The sequence below is a fragment of the Falco naumanni genome, chromosome 12 (genome assembly GCF_017639655.2).
Source record: "Falco naumanni isolate bFalNau1 chromosome 12, bFalNau1.pat, whole genome shotgun sequence".
Classification (NCBI taxonomy): Eukaryota; Metazoa; Chordata; class Aves; order Falconiformes; family Falconidae; genus Falco; species Falco naumanni.
In genome coordinates this window covers 8,962,334-8,981,112 of record NC_054065.1, presented here as the reverse complement: position 1 = coordinate 8,981,112, position 18,779 = coordinate 8,962,334, and the positions used below count along the sequence as shown (strand labels likewise).

Here is an 18,779-nt window from a genome sequence, read left to right as displayed (position 1 = left end):
CATCCCTTTTCTGCTCATGGATAGTATATTTTGTGCCACTGAATGAAGGGAACCATCTAAAGCCATCTGCTAAGGGCCATGTTTGGGAGGGTGCTTCACGAGCTTGGCACTGTAGCACACCGTGAAGGGCTGCCCTCTCCATGGAGGCTGCTCTTCAGCTGGAGCAACACTGGTGACTATTTTGGAGAGCACACCAACTCTATGCATCCAGCTGCCTTTCACAAGAGGCCAAGTCCTACAGTTCTTACTCCTTATTCAGGCAAAACTGGCCTTTGAAGCCAATGATTAATCTTATTTTATCTTTTGGACAACAAAAGTGGAGTCTTTTCAATAGACTTCCAGGGGATAGGCAGGAACTGCAGGGATGGATGTAAGCAGTGCACTTCTTGTGACATTCCCCTGATGGGATGAATCCTCCCTTGTCCACCATGTGCAGAAACACAGCTTGTATTCATCAGTCGGTTATTCTCTTTGCATCGATGCTTCCTATGCGCTCTTTTCTTAAGCAGGAGCCCGCCTGCCCTCCCCAGCCCCAGGCAGCAATCTCTTATCACACCCTTGCTTCTGTTTGCTATTTCTTCTCTCCCCATCTCTTTTGCCCCTTGAAATTCGCAGCAGGACTAGCATGCTGGCACGCTGGGTGGTAGACTTGGCTTACTAGCCTGATTAGAAAGCAGGTTATGTTTATTTTCCTGAGTTGCATGAAAATGTCTTTCCAGACTGCCTAAATATTTCATTCCAGTTGAGACGAATCTGTAGATCCTTTCAAGATCGGTGTCCCACCTTTCAAGTACTTCCTAAAATAATTTTCTTATGCATATTCAGCCCCTCAGACCTACACCATCTCTTTCCTTGGGGATTACAGTTAAAGCCTTATTAAGGCAGCTGACCCATACTCCACTCTGTTTTTCCACTGATCCTAATCTTAATGTTAAATACAACAAGATTTTATGTAGAAGCAGTGTATTAGGACATAAACGTGCTCTGTACTAACTCAGGGTAATCTCTTTATTTCTCTCCAAATTTGGCTTATACAAATCCTCTGTTTTCCCAGGGAACATTATTCCAAGAATATATTTGTGTACTTTTCCCTGTAGATATCAATCAAAATGCACTGAAGTCAGTATAAGACTTCACAATGATTTCCAGTGTTTTACCTTTGGCTTTCTGTCAATTTATATTTTCCCAGGTTCTTCTTTTTTTTTTTTTTTTTTTTTTTTGAGCCTGACCCTAACACTAACCTTCATTTCCAGTGGATATCCAGTAACTTCTAAAAATCAGGTAACAAACTGAGTGTAAAATGCACACAGCAATGCTTTTTGTATTTGATCCAGTTTCCAGCCTCAAGTGGTCATTCTTTATCAGATACTCTAAACCCACAGCATAAATGAGTCACTAATTCCCACTCTGAACCTCTCTCAGCAAAGGAAAAGGGACTTTCTGTCACAAGAAGACACAGAAATAACATTGGAAATACAGAAAGAAAGGTTGATTATTATTCCTTTTCCATATGGCATCAGTCAAACCTCCTCTGGCCTCCAGGAAAGCCTCTCCTGTGTTTTAATTTCTTTCACACAGCAGCCTGATGTGCTCCAAGGTGGATGCCTGAAGGATGCTTTCCTGCTGTAAACCCAGATAGCCTGACAGCAACCATAGCTGAGCTTCTGAGTTTAACATGCCAGACAGATGCCCCTTCACAGCCATCATCTCTTGCTTGATAATTGTTGGCATCAGCGTCATCTATTTTACTTCTCTGGATGCAAAGTGAAGAAGCGATTCATGCTGCTAAGCTCTGGTCCCTGCTGCACTGTGGCTTGTTGAGGTGCAGCGTGGCTGGGGATGCCAGATGCCAACGCGTGGGTGTTTAATCTCATGTCTCACTGGAAAGTCTGGAAGACACTTCTCTGGAAGAGACTTTGAAGCCCCAAACCTCCTCCATCTTTGATGTCCATAAAGGCAATAAAAGGGGTCCTGGAGTGAGGAGTAAGGGGGAACACACTGCCTGTGTTTTTAAAAGCCAGGAGTAAATGGCAGTGCTGTATGCAAGGCATTTCCCTGGCCTCGTGGATAAAACTACACTGGCAGACCCAAGAGCTTGGCCCTGACATAGACTTGAAATATATGGCTATTCTTGATCCCAAGTAGTGACATGTTGATGTGTTGTGTAAATCCCGGGGTGCTGCCAAGAGAACATCTCCAAACATGGCACTGTGATAATTCATTAAACGTTATTAGATCTTTCTGTGGCTTGCTTGTTTATCAAGCCCTGTCATATTATGTTTTGGACATAACAGATTGCCTCTGTGTTAATTGAATGATACACCAGAAAACAGAGCAAACGAGACAGCTCAGAGACTGCCACCGTTTATGAATTGTAAATAATAAGAACTCGGTAAGGAAAAATTATCAGAACATCTCCCTATTATATTTAATAAAGAAACAACAAATTGCTGTTCTTGGATGGTTGGGAAAAATAATGAGTTGAACAATAGACAATCTCGTTTCTCTTTCCAACTGTGCAGAAATTAAATGTCAACTGCAACCACTTATTCTTCATTTCCACTTCTCTCTACCATACTTTTCCTTGTCAAGCTCCTTAACCAGAAGTGAAGCAGGAGAGGGGACAAAACCAACCTCTTTTCTAAGAAGCCAACAACACATTTAAAATGCTAGAGCATACTCTGCGAAACTCATGAGTGCTCTTTGTAATAAGAGAAATTTCTGTGTAGGGCAAACTTCTATTACGCAAAGCCATCTCCCATTAATACTTTAAAATAGAAATTAAGTGGCTGTGTTTTCATGGTTAGAGTTCAAGGTGACAATTGTGTGTCAAAGGAGAAAGTCATCTGCTATAGAATATATGTACAAATATGAAAAGTACATTTGTTTCTCTGTTGTTATATACCTTATTTGCTTATTCCCATGTGAAGTATATTTAAAATGCTTTGAAACTAAATGGAAGTAGAAACTGCAGCAAAAGGAAAATCAGCTCAAAGAAGACTTAAGCAATCAGCAGTAGATCAAAGCATCAGAGTCAGGCTAATTACTTTGTGGTTCAGTTCTAACTAAGCTTTGGCTGAAGCTGTTCTGGTCCAGTTCTGGATCAAGCCTAACACAGCAACTTGAAAACAGTGATGCGCACCGAGCAGTTTGAATCTTTGCTTGATTAATTCCCCCAGATGTTCAAATTGAAAAGCTATTTACAAACTCTTTCTTCTTTTGTGTGGTGCAGCAGACCACAAGAAGCTTTCAGTGTGGGATTTGGTGTTTCTCCATCCTGCCACAGCTGCACCATGGCAGCTTCTCGGGTCTCTGTGGCAGGGCAAGGAGCTGTGTTTGCTTCCCCATCCCAGTGCAAGAGCCACCCTTTACACCCTGCCTTGTGGCTCAGTGGAAGGTCTGTGTAAGGGGGTGCCAGTGAGGACACCCTTCTACCCAGCTAGCCATCTCCCTGTATCCTCTGGCCAGGAATTTGGAGGATCCCTGCACACGTGCTGTGTGCACTGGAAACAGGCTGCTATCTCCTGTACCAGCCTCTCATGATGCAGCCTGCAAATGTTTATGATGAGCACAGAGCTCTCCAGGAAGGGATGCACCTGGAAAAATGGGCAGTGTTCTGTGACCATGATATGCAGCTGCCGGATGAGCTGCTGATGGTCCCTCTGCCAAGCATGCGAGGAGTGGTCATGTATGGTTTATATTATTATCATTATAACTGTGAAGGTCAACAAGAGGGCTGGATGCAGATGACAAAGATGCTGGGGAAATGGACCCACTACCATTTAGTTTAATCTTGTTTCCCAAATTGTTGCAAGCAGAGGGCTGGCACACAGCCTGGCACAGCAGTGGTTGCTGCCACAGCTGCCAAAGGCACTAGGTCCTGCCATGTCTTCTGCAATTGCTGCTGCTGCTCTTCCTGAGCTACTGCCGAGGATGGTGCTGGCAGTGCCAGCTCTAGGTGACCCTCCTGGGCTGCCCCAGGTTCATTACTCTGACCCTGGGCTGCCAGCAGCACCCTGGCAGGTGGACTGGCTCGACATCCACGGCATTTCATTAAAAAGCAAAAGGAGGAAAGGGGAAAATACCAGAACCCGGCATCGGTGGTAGCTCACTGAAACTGCACAGCTCCCGATGAGAATTTCAAGCTGACAGCTCGATGCTTATTTACTTGAAACTGCATGCTGAGACCTGCTGGAAATTGGATAATTATCCTTGTTTAGTGTGGAATCACGCAGCACTTGGTTTAATTCTTAATACAGTGACATTCTTTATTTTTCAGCCATCAGGTGGCTCCATTTTGGACCTTCCATTGGGAAGCTGTAGTGAAGCCCTGGCCCTCGCTGGGGCTAGCAGAGGGGCACTCATCACCTCGAGAAGTTAGCCACAGCAAGCTTCTCCATCTGAATACAAGTGTGGGTTCAAACCAGAGACGTACAGACGTGTTTTGTGCAAAGTGGGTATGAATATAGACCCAAAACTTGGCTTGGGGATGAGCTCAGGAAAGCAAACTGTGTGTATGGATTAAAAGGATTGTGTTTGTGTGCTTCTGGGAATGGGCAATGCTGTTTATTCCTCATGATTATGACAGATTGGAAAATCAGAGCAGCCTGAGGAGGAGGATGATTCCCCTGCCTGAGATAAAGTACTTCATAACACGTCTCATTGGGGACAGCAGAAATAACATCTGACTCTGCGTGGCATGTCAGGTGTGAAAAACCCCAAAAAAGCAGGCTGGTGGATGATGCTGAGCAAGTGTTTTCCCCAAAGGATTCCCAGGAGTGGAGAGGATAACTTTCCTGATGGATTGATCTGTGACGAGATAGTACCTTCTCCCAAACATTGGCCATGGAGGACCCTCTTAACCTGTTTAGCAATAAGTATTGAGCTTTCTGCATCAAATTAGCAAATGCTGATTTGCTAATCAGCAAATTGTACTGGGGCTGATGACAAGCTGTGGCCCAACAGTGAGTCCAATGGAACAGGGAGATGCCCATCCTTCAGTTCCCTCTGTTGTCTGCCATCTGGAAGGGTATCTCAGCATGCTCAGGTAGAAGTCCTGGTTGATGTCTCCTTCTCAGAAATGTATTTTAAACCGCAATGGGAAAAGAGGATTATAGCAGGTAAGATGTAACTATTGGCCGAGTCATTACATTCCTGCCCTTCCAGGCTATTTGCATGTGAACACAAGGAAAGGCAGCTGGCCATTGTCGTGGGGAGGCATGCATCATGCATCGGAAGGGCCTGAATAAAAGACTTTGCACCACTCGTTATTAGTAAGGTCCAGCCTGTCATCTTCTGCGCTTGGGACCTGTTTTGCAAGTCCAGGAAATGATGGTATGTGCCTGAAGGTGTTCCTGGACTAGCAGGTCCATTGCAAGAGGCCAATTAGGAGCAAGAAGGAAGTGCAGAAGATGGTGGTCAGGAGGCAGTCAGGTGCAGTGCTGCTTGTCTCCTTGCCAGCAGGCTGGAGACTTGCAGGAGCTTGAGATCCCACCCCTGAGTCAGAGGGTCATTTCTACCGTGGGTGGAAGTGGCTTTCCCAACTCTGAGTGAAGGGTAGCAGAGAGGCTGTTTGTGATCAGGCAAGGAAGAACCTTGGAAATGCTTCGTTAACCATATCTGAACCATGTGTTTATTAAAGATGCTTATACCAAAGGAGCAGGGGAGTATTTGTGAGTGAGTGTGCTTTGGGATTGGTTTGGATTTGGGATTGCAAACTTTGCCAGTGTTTCTGAGTGTTAAATATTTATTATTTAGAAACTGACAGCTCTGTTTCCCACCACATTTTTAAGGAAAGGAGGTCGAGGTGCTTGGTGTGGGTATGTATATTTACATACCTTAATATTTGCTTTTTTAAGGTTGATGTCTACAAACTGTGACCTATGCAAAAAAGTCCCCCAAATATCCCTTTCTGGCAAGTTTTGTAGAAGCCAGGCTAAGAACAGAGTGACTTTCCTACAGCCTCAATCCTTCAAATATCCACTGAGCAGATTAACTACAGGATGCAGCCCTAAGGAAGCAGCCTTCCTCCTGGGTCATCCTCTTGTAAAACTTGCTTGTTCCGTACTGAAATTGCAGGAGACGTTACATGTAGTGTGTAATAATTTAATGTGGCAGACTGAACCGATGAGAGTTTCAAGCAAGGTATTAACTCATTGCTGAACCAAGGAGCAGAAGAGAGAGGTACACCGAGACAGAAATGGGTCACAGGAGCAAACCTGTGCTGCCTATGGATGTACATTAAAGCCCCGCAAATAGTGCTTATACTGAATGTGTTTAACTCGAGCAATATTGAACTAAGTTCTGCTTAATTTTGCTGAGAGGACCAATTTATTCCACTTTCCTGGCTATAATTTGACAACCTGAGAGGAGTCAGCCCCTCTGACGCTGCTGCTAGGTCGCAGTGCAACCACCCAAGCACTCAATGCTGGTTACAGCCGATGGGCAAACGTTCATCAATGCTGCTGGATTAAAACAGATCTATCTTTACCTGCCATAGACTGTCTGCAGCATTCGTGTCCTGGTGAAGGGAAGAAATTTCTGGAATAGCAAGGCAGTGAGAATTGCAGGAGGATGGGAGGGCCTGGAGATGTTTAGCTGCTTCATGCCAGGCACGCTGTGGTTGCGTGAGCTGGTCCAGCTCCCATCCACAGTGGGCACTCAGTATGGAAGTGGAAAAGTGTTTTCCATTTTGTGACAGGATCTGTGCAGGTGGAGAAGCTCACTGTATCCCCTGATGGCCAGATGTCTCAAAACACAGTGTGTGCAGATGTACTTACTGAAACAGATGTATTTTTTCAATAGCTTTGCTAATCGGAGAGGGGGGAAGCATGACTGTCTGAGAGGAGTTGGTAGATGCTCTACAAGTTAAGCTACATATTGGATGACTTTTCTAGGACCCCTAACTGGTGCTGAAACATTTTATTGTATTTTTTACCACTGCTTTTTTATTCTTTTCTCCTATTATGCATGCATGTACATGTCTGGTTTTTTCTTACACACTTTTTAGCTTATTCTTATCTTTCTAATGTCTTTGTGCTATTCCCTGGCAGCTTGCCATGTGTCTCCCAGATCCTTTTATAAAGCTTTCAATATACTTCAGTCAATTTGCCCGATGCGTTGGCGGGGGAACTCCTGCTGCATGTTGGCTGCTGCAGTGTGAGCTCCCACATGCACCAGGGTGACCCGGTCCTTGGCTGATCTTTAAGCAAATATTGCTCCTTATGTGATTTCCCAGTGCCCCTCAGTTCTTTTTTCTCCCATTGTAACACCTCTCTGACACTGCACAGCTGATCCCTTCCCTTCTTTTTTTAGTGCTCCTGTGACCTCCAGTTCGCGGTTCTCTGATGCTGGTGCTGAAACTTGTCCTGACTCTTTTCTTGCCCTTGGGGTTTGTCTCAGCACCACAAACCCCAGCTCCCTCCTTGCATCTTTCTGCCGTGTTTGTCCTTTCACTGCTGAAAACCTCAGGAAAAATCCACATTACGAATCCACTACTTTCTTTTCCATCTCCAAACCTTCAAAACTGTTTTTAATCTCTGCCTTTCAGGCCAGAGGTCCCATCTGGCTGTTGAAAGCCTCCTGGGTCTCCAGCAATGTGCTCCTCTCTTTCTCTCTCTCTCTCTCTCTCTCTCGTTCCTTTCTCCTGCTTTCTTATTACCAGCTGTACATTTCTTCCTCCCTTCTTCACTTCTAAGCTGCTGCACCAATGACTTTTTAACCCCTTGGCCCAGACCCCTCTTGTTCTCATCCCTCCTTTTCTCTTTCTTGAGTAAATTGAACACATGATAGTTTCTCTTTTGCTATTAAAACTACCCCGTGGACCTGACCTCTCTCTCTGAATGCCACCTCATCTCTCAGCTGATCTGATTCATTGCCGGGGACATCACTGTTCTGGCTTCTTTCTTCATCCTCTCTCAACAACACGGCATCTCTTTTGGCCCTGCTTTTCAGCTGTTTCCATGCCTTCCCCATCCCCTTTGACCACCTCCAGCAGTCAGTCACCCTCAAAATCTCTCCTGTCCTGGCTGTGTTCCTCTGACCCTCCTCCTAGTGCTTCCCCTACACTGCTGGGGTGTAAACACGGGGTCCTTCAGGCTCTCACTTCCCCTCCTCTGTGCTCCTCCTTTCCACAGGTCATCTCATTCCTCTACACGATCCTGGTTACCCCTGATGCTAATTGCTCATCAGCTGATGTTCTTACTGTCACCTCCCCTTCCTCACTCCTTCCCCTTTTTGGAGACAGTAAGTTGTCAGTAGGAGTCACTGCTAAAGATGAGGTACTTGGGTCTCAGACCCTCTTCTATGTCTTGGCAACTGGGGTTTTTTTGGTCCATCAAGCCAATAACACCTTAATGACTTGAATGCAACTATGTCTTTACTGCATTTTAAATAGTGTCTCCATCCTGGGTGTAGTTTTTGGGCACTGACAACTCCAAACAACCAAAAATACTTATTATTTACGATAGTATTACTTATCCTGCTTTTTTTACCTTGTATTCTTCACAGTTATTCCTTATGAGCCAGATGTCCTGCTGTGGCTGGCTGCTCCCCCGGGGAGGACGTGCCCTGCTGGTGCCAGTGGAGCGGCTGTCCCCTCCCGTGGCACTGGTACTGCGGCTGTTCCCGAGACCTCATTAGGGTCTCTCATTACATTATAGGGGTCCTGCCTCAGGCTGGTCCAGGCTCCAGCTGCTTCTCTGCTGACTGTCCCCAAGGCCGTGGAGATGGCGGTGTTCCCCGTGGGAGCCCTGCTGCCAGCGTTGTGCAGGTTTGGTGCGAGGTCTCCAGCCCCCTGTGCAGGATGGGTCCCCTGGGCCAGGGGCTCACCCCCGCCGCCTGCACTGCTCAGCCTTGCGATGCCCCCGCCATCCCACATGGGTGCCCAGGCTGGAATTTCTGCAAATGCAGGTGAGGGCACAGCTCCCCATCACACGTGGCACCTTAACGTACATTTGCATTTACCCTCCTTTTCTTCCACTTTTCCCCAAGCTGGCTATAATCAGCTTTTTCTTGTTAGATGCAAAGGACAGAGTCAGTGTTGATGCCTGTTGGGAGGGCTGCTGTGTGCCCTATTATAAGCAATAAAAAAATAATAACCCAGATTTATTACATTATATACATAAATATTATTTTTGGGCTGTGATGCTCAGTGCTTAACCAGCCCCGCGGTGGTGCCCAGCAGAGTGCGGCGGGGCCTGGGTGCACAGCTCTGGTTTGGCACCTTCTCTTAAACACATACATATGTGTGTATGTACATACAGGTACATAGAACCAAGAAGAAAAGAATATAATAGAAATATGTAGATATATATCGATACCTATAGATACATGTGGACATACATATCTATGTAGACATCTCTTCCCCCATATATAGGTCTACATAGGTGTATATGTATAGGGGTGTGTATATATACAGGTGTGTGTATATATATATAGGGCAAGTTATATATGGTGTGTATATAGGGTTATATATATGCGTATATATATAGAAACCTCTATCTACAACTCTTTATCTCTCTCTGTATAAAATGGGGAGATACATATTTACAGGGGTGTGTGTATATGCGTATATATAGGCACATACAGCTCCCCATAAATATAGGCTATACACTTACCCACCCAAAAAAAAAGTAAAAAAAAAAAAAAAGTATAGATACGGCGGGGGACGGCCCTGCGGAGAAACCCCTGTCCACCCACGGTAACTGTCCCTGCCCCGTCCCCCGAAGCACCCCCCGCCTTCCCCTTCCCTTCCCTTCCCTTCCCTTCCCTTCCCTTTCCCTTTCCTCTTCCTCTTCCTCTTCCTCCCCCACCCCGCCGCGGCGGCGGGCGGGGTGGCGCCGCCGGGAGCAGCAACGCCTTACGACGCTGTTTGTCCGTGCGCCGCCCCCGTAGCCTCCCGCTGGGGCAGGGCGCTGCGGGGGGCGGGCGGCGGTTGCCATAGCGACATGGCCTAGGCCGGCCGGCGGCCTGCGCTCGGCCCCGGCGGGCGGGGCGCGGGTCGGCGGCGGGGGCCTGGCCGGGCGGGGCCAGGCCGGACCGGCGGCGGCTGGAGCAGGTGCGGGCCCGAGTGGGCCGGCGGGGATGAGCCATGGCGTCGGTGAAGGTGGCCGTGCGAGTGCGGCCCATGAACCGCAGGTGAGTGAGGGGCTGCGCGACCCCGGGTGCAGCCGCCGCCGGTGCGGGAAGCGCCGTGTGCCACCCGTGCGGCGGCGGTGACAGCCGTGCGGCCCTGGGGCTGAGGGGAGCCCTGCCGGGGACTTCTGGGGTTGCTTGGCGCTGGGCTGAGCGGCTGCTGGGAGCGCTTCGCCGCCCGGCAGGCTGGGAAGGAGCTCCCCCGTTGTGCTGGAAGTGCGGGGCCCTTGCTGGGGCGCTGGGCTGCCCATGGTCTCAGGCACTGGGCTGCCCCATCCTTTTATAACGACGGAAAGGCCGCGTTGGCGAAGATAGGAAACTGCCGAGAGGCAAGGGCCTGCCAGGGGTGTACGACCAGGCTTCTAAAGCGTGGGATAAAGCCCCTTCGTCTAGAAACTGAAACTCCTTCTACCTGCTTGAAAGGGATTGGTGTCTAGTTCGTTTGTAGCACCAGCTTTTGTGGAGGAGCCCTTACAGTAGAGGTTACTAGTAGGCTACTTAAGCTCAAAGTATAGAAGAGGCAGTCTGCCTCGTTTACTGTGTTGACAGGAGTTTATTACTGCCTTCCTGAGAGGTGTCTAGAAAATACATACATTTCTTTGGTGAAATAAGTCCGTCATATGCACAATGGAGTTAATTTTGACTGATATAATTTGAGAACCGTTTGTAGAAGATGATCAGATTCTACTGGCAGTGCTCTTACTTCTTCCCTTGTTTTGGAATGATGTTGCCAATTAAAAAGGAAAGTGTTTCAGGGGCATGGGCAGCCAGCCAGGCTCTCACCATTCCTTTCACTTGATCCGGTTCAGGTATTTACAAAACAAAATTTGCCAGGTTCTGAAAGTTGGTCAGTATCTTGTCACTTTCACTGGGGGTAAACCAGACCTTATGACAATGAAATTGATGAAGGCAGGAAGGGGGAAATACTGCTGCTTAGTTTCAAGTAGTTTAGGCAGTTTGATGGAGCAGAGTGGTTAGAGGCCAGGCTTGGTGAATCATTTTGTCAGCCCTCCTGCTTTTCTCCTGCTCCCTCCCTTAAGTTTCAGCATATGGTCCTTAGAAAATTTATATATATTATTTTATATATATATATAATTATTCTATATATACACTTTTCCTTCAAGTCTTTCTGACAGCAGGTAGCATAGGTCTTTAAAGTATTGATAAGACTTGTTATTTGTAATGGTTTGGTAGCAAAGAAGTTTTGTTTGTGGACTAGACCCATGATCTGCTAAGAGACGAAAGAGACAGGGAAATGGAAAGCATACGGCAGAAGAGAAAAGGGCAGTTAATTGTGATAGGCAGTGGAAATGGCAATTGATAAAAGTTTGAGTGGAAGTTTGCAAGTATTGTGAAAGAATATCACAGACAATGACTGTAGGCCTGGCATCTGTATTGCATGTGGGAGGATAACTTGGATGGGGCTGGATCAGAGCATATCCAGAAAATTGTTCATGATCCATGAAAAAGACCAGGCAGAGCAGACAGAGGCTTGGTCTGATCAAGCAGCAAGCCGGGAAAATGGTCTTTGACACTGTGTACTGAGTGGCAGTGGGTAGGCTGTGAATAAACTTATTCTGAAAACCAGTAGGCATCTGACTATGGGAATAAATGAAGTGTGAAGAGCCTTCCATTTCAAGTTGCTGAAACCTTGCTGTTTGCGGGATGGTGCTTGACGTTTATGAAACATTACTGGGAAGCTGGGTTCAGTGTTGTGGGATGTTGCTTCTAAGTCTTGATTTTTTCAGCATGGTTGCTGTTCAGCGTGGCACGTGGTACTGCAGCCTGGGAGCAGTGCTGGGGTCGATGGTGCTCCTTTGCTTCAGTTAGTACTGGACTCTTGTGCTGTATATTGTAAACCAGAGATCCAATAGCTTTTCCTGTTGCAATAGTGAAGGTATGGTGAACCCTTGGCTAGGAGTAGTAATCGTGTCTTGCTTGATTACGTCAGTTTCCCTTGTGTCTTCTCTCAGCTGTGCTCCCTTCCCCTGTATGAGTGACTGCAGGGTTTTGCAGAGGAAAGGTCTTTCTGCCTGTTCAAAGGAACTTTCCAGTTGAGTGTTCATTGTGCAGCACTTATTTTCAAAATCTTTAACCTGATACTGTATAGAGTTAAATTTAATTTTGTGTCTCTAAATTTGCTTTGGTTTGTTCAAAGCTTAATCATATAATGCAGCTTATTTCATGAGTCATTTTTAATTAGAGAAGACAGAGTTAATGAATGGTTATTGGTAAGACTACTGCATTATGGAGCAGTTGCGCTGTGTGGTGTCATAGCACTGCTAATTGTGTAATAAGTCATGAACACAGATCTTGGAATGAATCATGTGATAGGAGGTTGTTGTTTAAGGATTACTTGCTGTTCCATGGCTTAGATGACAAACTTTAGTGTGGGTTTTTTTTTTTTCCCCTCCTCCTGCTATGATTTATTTCCAGTTGTCTTGTTTTCTCACTTGACCTGGAATTTATTTATTTCAGTGCTGTTGTTAAAGTCCTTCACCATTCTTCTTAAAGTAGTTAACATCCCAAATTGTGTTACACAGAGATTACACTAGAGGTTTTTGACTATAACACTGGATAACATAATAAAAATGATGCCCTAGGGCTTTGCAGTTACTACTTTGAAAGCAGTTGTGAGTGTGAACTTAGAAAGTTCAGTTACTTGGTGAGTCGCCATCTGTCCTTTGGTTTGCCTCATTCAGTACTGAATTGCAGTGACAGCCTTTCAGTCTGTGCTTGTATTTTAATGTTTCTGCAGAGTGGCTAAAAACCTGCCAGCTGGCAGAAGACTAGGTTTTCTTTATCGAGTAGAAATCTGCAGCGAGGTGAGGTTGGGTGGTTGATGTATTTTGCTCTGGCAAGTTAATGGTTTTGGTCACTATTATTTCTAAAGTTCATTTTCCAAAATGGTCACTAGAAACATTCATTCATTGTCTTATAATTTGGAGGACTTGACTGGAGAATCCCATATCTGGCCCCAGAAAATGCAGTTTCTCATCAAGATTCTGTCGTTCCTCAGATTGGCTGTTTACTGGGCAAAAATACGGGGTTATAGAGAAGTGTAATTGGCTTTGAGGCACTTTTCTGTTCACCTGCTGAACTGATGATTTTCGGTTACTAGTTACTAGTCACTGTCTTCTGTACAGTGTGAGATATTTGGGATCCTGTTAAGCCTAATCTAATTCTAGCTCTCTGATTTGTATCATGCACTGCATCTGTGCAGTTCAAATAAATACATTGCTTTATGTTCAGAGTCTTTTAAGAAGAATGAGGGGGTAATCTTTTCTTCCATTTTATGTTACATTTTCTCTGCAGGAAAACAAGAATTTTCAGTTAGTGTCCAGGGAAACCACTTTTATACTTTTTTGTCAGTTAAACCATCTAAAATATGCTAAATATGAAAAAATGTTTTGATGTTTAATAAAGGAAATATCAACTTGATCCTTTCAGATACTATCACTAATTCTTGTGCACCTCAATTTCTTACACCTGATAGCTCTGTTCTGTTTAGCTTTTACTTCATGGAGTAATAGAGGAAAACAAGCTGCTTCTGATTTTTAAGTTTTGTAATCTGTTTCTCGCATTTGCATAAACTAATCGTTGTACTTAACTGCTTGAACAAACCAAACAATGGTCATATGCTGTCCTTACCTGTGGAAGATGCAGCTAACATCAGAATATGGGTTTGCACTGCAGTAAGTTCTTCTTCGCTGTGCTTATCCAGTGCTCTTGGTGTTTTTAAATGTTTGTTTAGATGAGCCGTGTAGACTTTCCCACAGCTTTGTTCTTATTTCCAATACAATGAAATAGAAATTCCAATATGATTTAATTTTAAATGATTAGGTTTTTAGCCCTACCTGCATGTACACACTCCTTAGATTTGTTTTCTAAACAGAAGTGACTGATGGGGAAGGCAGAAACGCATGTCAGTGGCTATAGTGCTCTATGTGGTTATACAGTCAATCACAATTGTCGCATCAAAATGAACAGCTTTTATGTTTGATAGTGGGGAGACAGAGAAAATAGGTTTTCTTGCTTAGAGAAGACTGTTCTGTGACTCAGGAATTCGCTTGGATTAAAAGCTATGCGATACCAAGACTTTAATCCACAAATACATTATGCACGATTATTCATTAGGCGTAAGACTGGCCCTCTTGATTTTACATTATTACACCTTTCAGTTATGCTTGTAAGTCTAACATGTGGAGCTGTTGTCAGACTACCATGGGAAATGTAGGACCAACATTATATTATCTCTAATAACTGCTTGCACAATCCAAGCCTCGGTATCAGTAGCAAAGTTTTCAACAGCTCAAATTACTATAGCAATGCAAAGGACAGAGATATAAAATAAGCTGTTTCATTTTACAAGGGACATGTGACTAATAGTGTCTTTGTGGCAGCAAAAAGAGATAAACAAGTAAACAGTGAAGAGCCAGCTGAAGTCTTAATTTCCATTCCAAATGTTTACAAGTGATTTAGGTAGGAGTTTACCGGGGGTATGAAAGTTATAATTAACTATCCATGATTTCTAGATTTGAGAAGGGAAGAGACACATGGAGAATGTATTACAGAGTTTCCATTGCAGGGAAAAGGGGAATGAATTGGTATCTCATGATGAATTGCTGTGTCTAAAACATCAGTTACTGTGTATATTTTTCATTTTCATGAATTTGTAAAGATATGGCATTTTGACAAAATGTGTACATCATCAGTGTAACACAGGTAGAGTGAGAACAGATGGAGGGATTACAAGCAAGGACACCCACAGTGAAATATCATATCAGTCTCTGAAGTGCATGGTGAAATTTTTGCTGTGCCTGTTTCTGAGCACTGGTTGTTGGTTGTTGCTCGTAAGAGGCATCGGGAATGATAGCAGAAATATAACTCTGAGCTTCGATATGGCCAAGTGTTGCAGTACTGTCACTTTCTGAACTACAGTACCGATGAGGATAAGCCATTTATCAGCAAGCTGAGTTTGCTGTTTCTTACGTTAAGTCTTTGAACTTCTGTTTTAATAATGGTGCCTGTGATTTGATTTATAATCAAGTATAATTTCTCTACTATAAAAATAAGCTGAAATACCTGTCAAGATAAGTAAGGCTTTGGTGTGCCTGGAGTGAGTGTACTTCTCTCTTGCCTCTGCCTTTATCTGTGGATGAGTCTGAATCCAATAAAAATCTGCTTCGATGCTGAGCTGGCAAGATAAACTAGCAGTTCTGAATGTAACTTTTTCACCTTGCCATATTTCTTGTCCAAAACCTCGAATCATTTAATGACCTCCAGCAGATTCTTCTCTTTGGAAAAGTGTTCAGAGTAGATACACTTCTCTCCCTGGAAGTAAGCTGTGCATATATGTATGTACAAGGGCCTTCATCAGTGTGCTGCTTGTGTGGCTAGCATTGGTTCAGTGCATAAATGTGTAAACTCTGAACTGAGTTCTTGGATCATATCAAGTTGACACTAAGAACTTGAAGTCTGAAATTAAGAGTGCTTTTGGTTTTGTAAGGTACATTAAAAAATGGTTTTATTTTCCATTTGTTTTCTCTTACCTCTTCAAAAGGAGTTAACAGTAGGTAGAGTTGTAGTCTACAATATGGTCATGCACACCTTCTCTGAACAGGTCCTCTAGTCCAGGCAGGACCAGAGGGGTGAGCATCGTCATGACAAGAAATGTGTCATTTCTCCTTAATAATCACTACCTTTTACCTGACCTGATTGAAGATGTGCTTAGCAGATGGGTTATGGTTGGCAATGGCTCGGTGATACCCGGTGGGTATGGCCAGGTTTTAGGGTGGCGTTAAGAACAGTGGGCTGCTTCGTTCATTTGGCCTTGGCAGCTCAGCACAGGCAGGCTGCCGGACCTGAGAGAGCACAAAAATCTAGTACTTGTTCAATTGTGAGAAAGAAGTGTAGAATCTGATCTGTGTTTCCATACAGGTGAAATGAAATGATCGTTGTATGGCCCCCATGTTTAAGGTGTAGGACTCTGAGAGGAGTGGTGGGTAGGACACACAGGTATGCCTGTTCTGAAGGTGCTGTTGGCCCCTGGTTTTGATGGTGCTTGACTAGTGCTAGGGAGGCTTCTGCTTGTTAAATGTGGTGAGAACGTGTATTCTTCAAGCGCAGGTACCAACAATAAATTGTGACATAAACATTTGTAATTATGTGAAAATGCCCTCAAAGATTATAAAAGTCTTAGTGGTGATGGTAGTTTATGGCTGTTGTTATTGCTGTCTGTAGTTCTGGAATGAAGATGCAATTGAGCTAGCAGTGTTTGCTAGGAAATATAGGTGCTATGTATTATGAGGCTCCTCTAATTGGTATCTATGTGGATCATATATTTGAGAAAGGGATGTAGTAAGCTGTGTTATAGGGTTGCAAGCAGGCCATTTAAAAATTGAGGAAAAAGATCTTTCTCTTGAGAGTTGGAGAGCTTGCTGTTGAAGCAAATGTAAGTAGGAGGGACAACTTGCTTGCAGCAGAGCATTGACTCAAACTTGTAAGGACTAGAGAAGGAAAAAAAAAAAAAAAAGAGAAGACCCTAGTGGGCTTACAGAAAAGTCTTGTCAGTGGCAAGAATAAGTAAGAGGTGATGGAAATCTTACAATCAATATAGTAGCATGGGAGATGGTTGGTGTTTAAGTTTTAAGGTTTTGTTGGCATAAGGGTATTAAGTAGTAGATAAGTAATTCGGGCCTGGTTATGTAAGAATGGCATCCATGAAGGGGAAGGAAAACGCCAAAGTTATTTTACTTGGTAGTTGAAGTAGAACATTGCAAATAAAAAACAGTACAGCCCCTCTACTGAAGAGTTTGTTGCAAGAGGTCGTAAAATGCAGTATTGGAAAGGTGTGTTAAGGAGCGGGGTCTGATGAAGGTATGGCCTTTGCTAAAATGAAAAGGTAAAGCCAAATAGAGAGGCCAACACCAAGGATGATAGTTGGCTGGGAATTGGGATGCTGCAGGTCAGGATATTCTAGAAGAACTTGTTGGACTCTCCTTAGGCTTTTCTACAACAGCAGATGTCAGCAGTGCTGAAGCAAGCTGAAACTTAGGGGTACAAGCAATAAGAGAATGCTAGTGTTCTCTGATGGTTTGCTTCTCTAGAATTTCTCACCTGTTGTAAAGCCCATGGTCTTTGAGGCTTGTTTTCTTCTTTGTTCTATGCCATTTTCCTCTGTGGTTAATCTTTTGAAGTTTTTCTGCCTCAAGTGATTAATTCGAACTTTGTAGAGTGTGCTACAATCACAGTGCAGTTCTGATTTGCAAATATATTGCAAAGCCAAACACTGAAGCGGTGGTTGGTGCTTTCCCCAGCAAGCCCCTGGGTCAATATCTCATGAAGTCCTGTTTCTGGAACCTCATTATCTGAATTATGTTGGAAGAGATCTACAAAAATGATGGGAATTATTGATTCAAAAAATATTGAGCTACATGTGTACTCTGTGTTATGACTACCGGAATAGATTAGAAGATGCAAGTCTAGAAATATTTGCAAGGCTTAAATGTTGACAAGAAGAATTAAATATTTAGTTATGGCTCCTTCATAATATCGTGGAAGTAATGGGACGAAGCTAATAATGGATCAGCTTAAACAGTATCTAAGGAATTACTGCTAATGAGATAGCGCAGGTTGTGGATGAGTCTCCCGAGGGGAATGAAAGCCCAGGCAGTTTGGGAAGAGCTGATTTCTTTGAAGAAAGTCATTACAGGAAACTATCTTGCTTGAATGGGAAGGAGAGACTAGACCTGGGTGACTTTTAAGTAGCTCCTGTGCTTGCCATTCTACCTCTGGCCTCCTCTACAGTGGTTTTTGCACAGCTTTGTATGTGAGAGAGATAGTAAAGGGGGTATGTGGTCTTTAAAATGGGGGATCTTGCTGTTTTCATGTATCAACTGAGATATATTAGGGAGGAAGATTCTGAAGTGCAGAGCTTTATCCTTGTGTTGGTGGGCAGCAAAATGGAGCAGCCTTGACTGCTGCAGAAGGAGCTCTGAGTTTCAGCAAAACACTGGGTTCCCGTTAACTGAAGAGTTAATGGTTGAGACTGACAGTTAATCTTGCATAAACCCTCAGAGATCAGGAAGCCCACATATAGCCTCTGTTTACATGAGCTTATTTTTCTGGCCTTTTTACTGCTTTAATGCAAATGCTTCAGAAGTTTTTCAAGCATGTGGGATTTGTCACAATGACTACCTTGTTTTGTCTGTCCCCCTCCCTAGCATTGAAGAACAAAGACCTTCCAGTGCCAGCGGGGCCGGAGAACAGTGGTGGTGTGGGCATGTGTGGGGCAACATAATTAAACTGGTCTTATTTACAGATTCTAATCCCCAAAACTTCACAATCTTAAGCATTTTGAACTTAAAACCTAGTTTCAGAATAATGTTTCCTAGCTCATTGATTTGAGTATTATCAGACACATTGCCAGGTTACCTATGCATGTTTTATCTCCAAAATGATGAACAATAAAATACTTTCAAACTCTGCTTTTTGTTGAGATCTCCCTGAGACCAGCAGAGAAGAAGGTAAGGAGTCTGTATTTTAGCTTTCCTGATGAAACAAAGTGAGAGAAAGGTGAGTCTGATTTCTCAGGCTTTGTTTATTTGAAATTAAGACCGGTTTTGAAATAAATGGGATTAGCA

At 44.1% G+C, this 18,779-nt stretch overlaps 1 protein-coding gene and 1 long non-coding RNA gene across 7 annotated transcripts in view; one reads left to right on the top strand and one right to left on the bottom strand.

Moving 5' to 3' along the window:
- Window positions 1–7,034: 7,034 nt before the first annotated feature.
- LOC121096265 lies at window positions 7,035–14,273 on the bottom strand. The gene is made up of 3 exons (XR_005830430.1): window positions 14,193–14,273; window positions 8,156–8,159; window positions 7,035–7,045 (listed from the first exon to the last, which is right to left on the bottom strand). It is a non-coding gene; the product is annotated as an uncharacterized LOC121096265 (long non-coding RNA).
- KIF16B (kinesin family member 16B) overlaps window positions 9,987–18,779 on the top strand; it is a 141,643-nt gene continuing 132,850 nt past the window's right edge. For 2 of the 6 annotated variants that reach the window (XM_040612062.1, XM_040612061.1), the window contains exon 1: window positions 9,993–10,137. In XM_040612062.1, the coding sequence (XP_040467996.1) occupies window positions 10,091–10,137 (47 nt within the window). In that variant the 5' untranslated portion in view covers window positions 9,993–10,090. Of the gene's footprint in view, window positions 10,138–18,779 lie in introns of all 6 variants that reach the window. The other 4 variants (XM_040612060.1, XM_040612064.1, XM_040612065.1 and 1 more) reach the window with 4 other exon arrangements.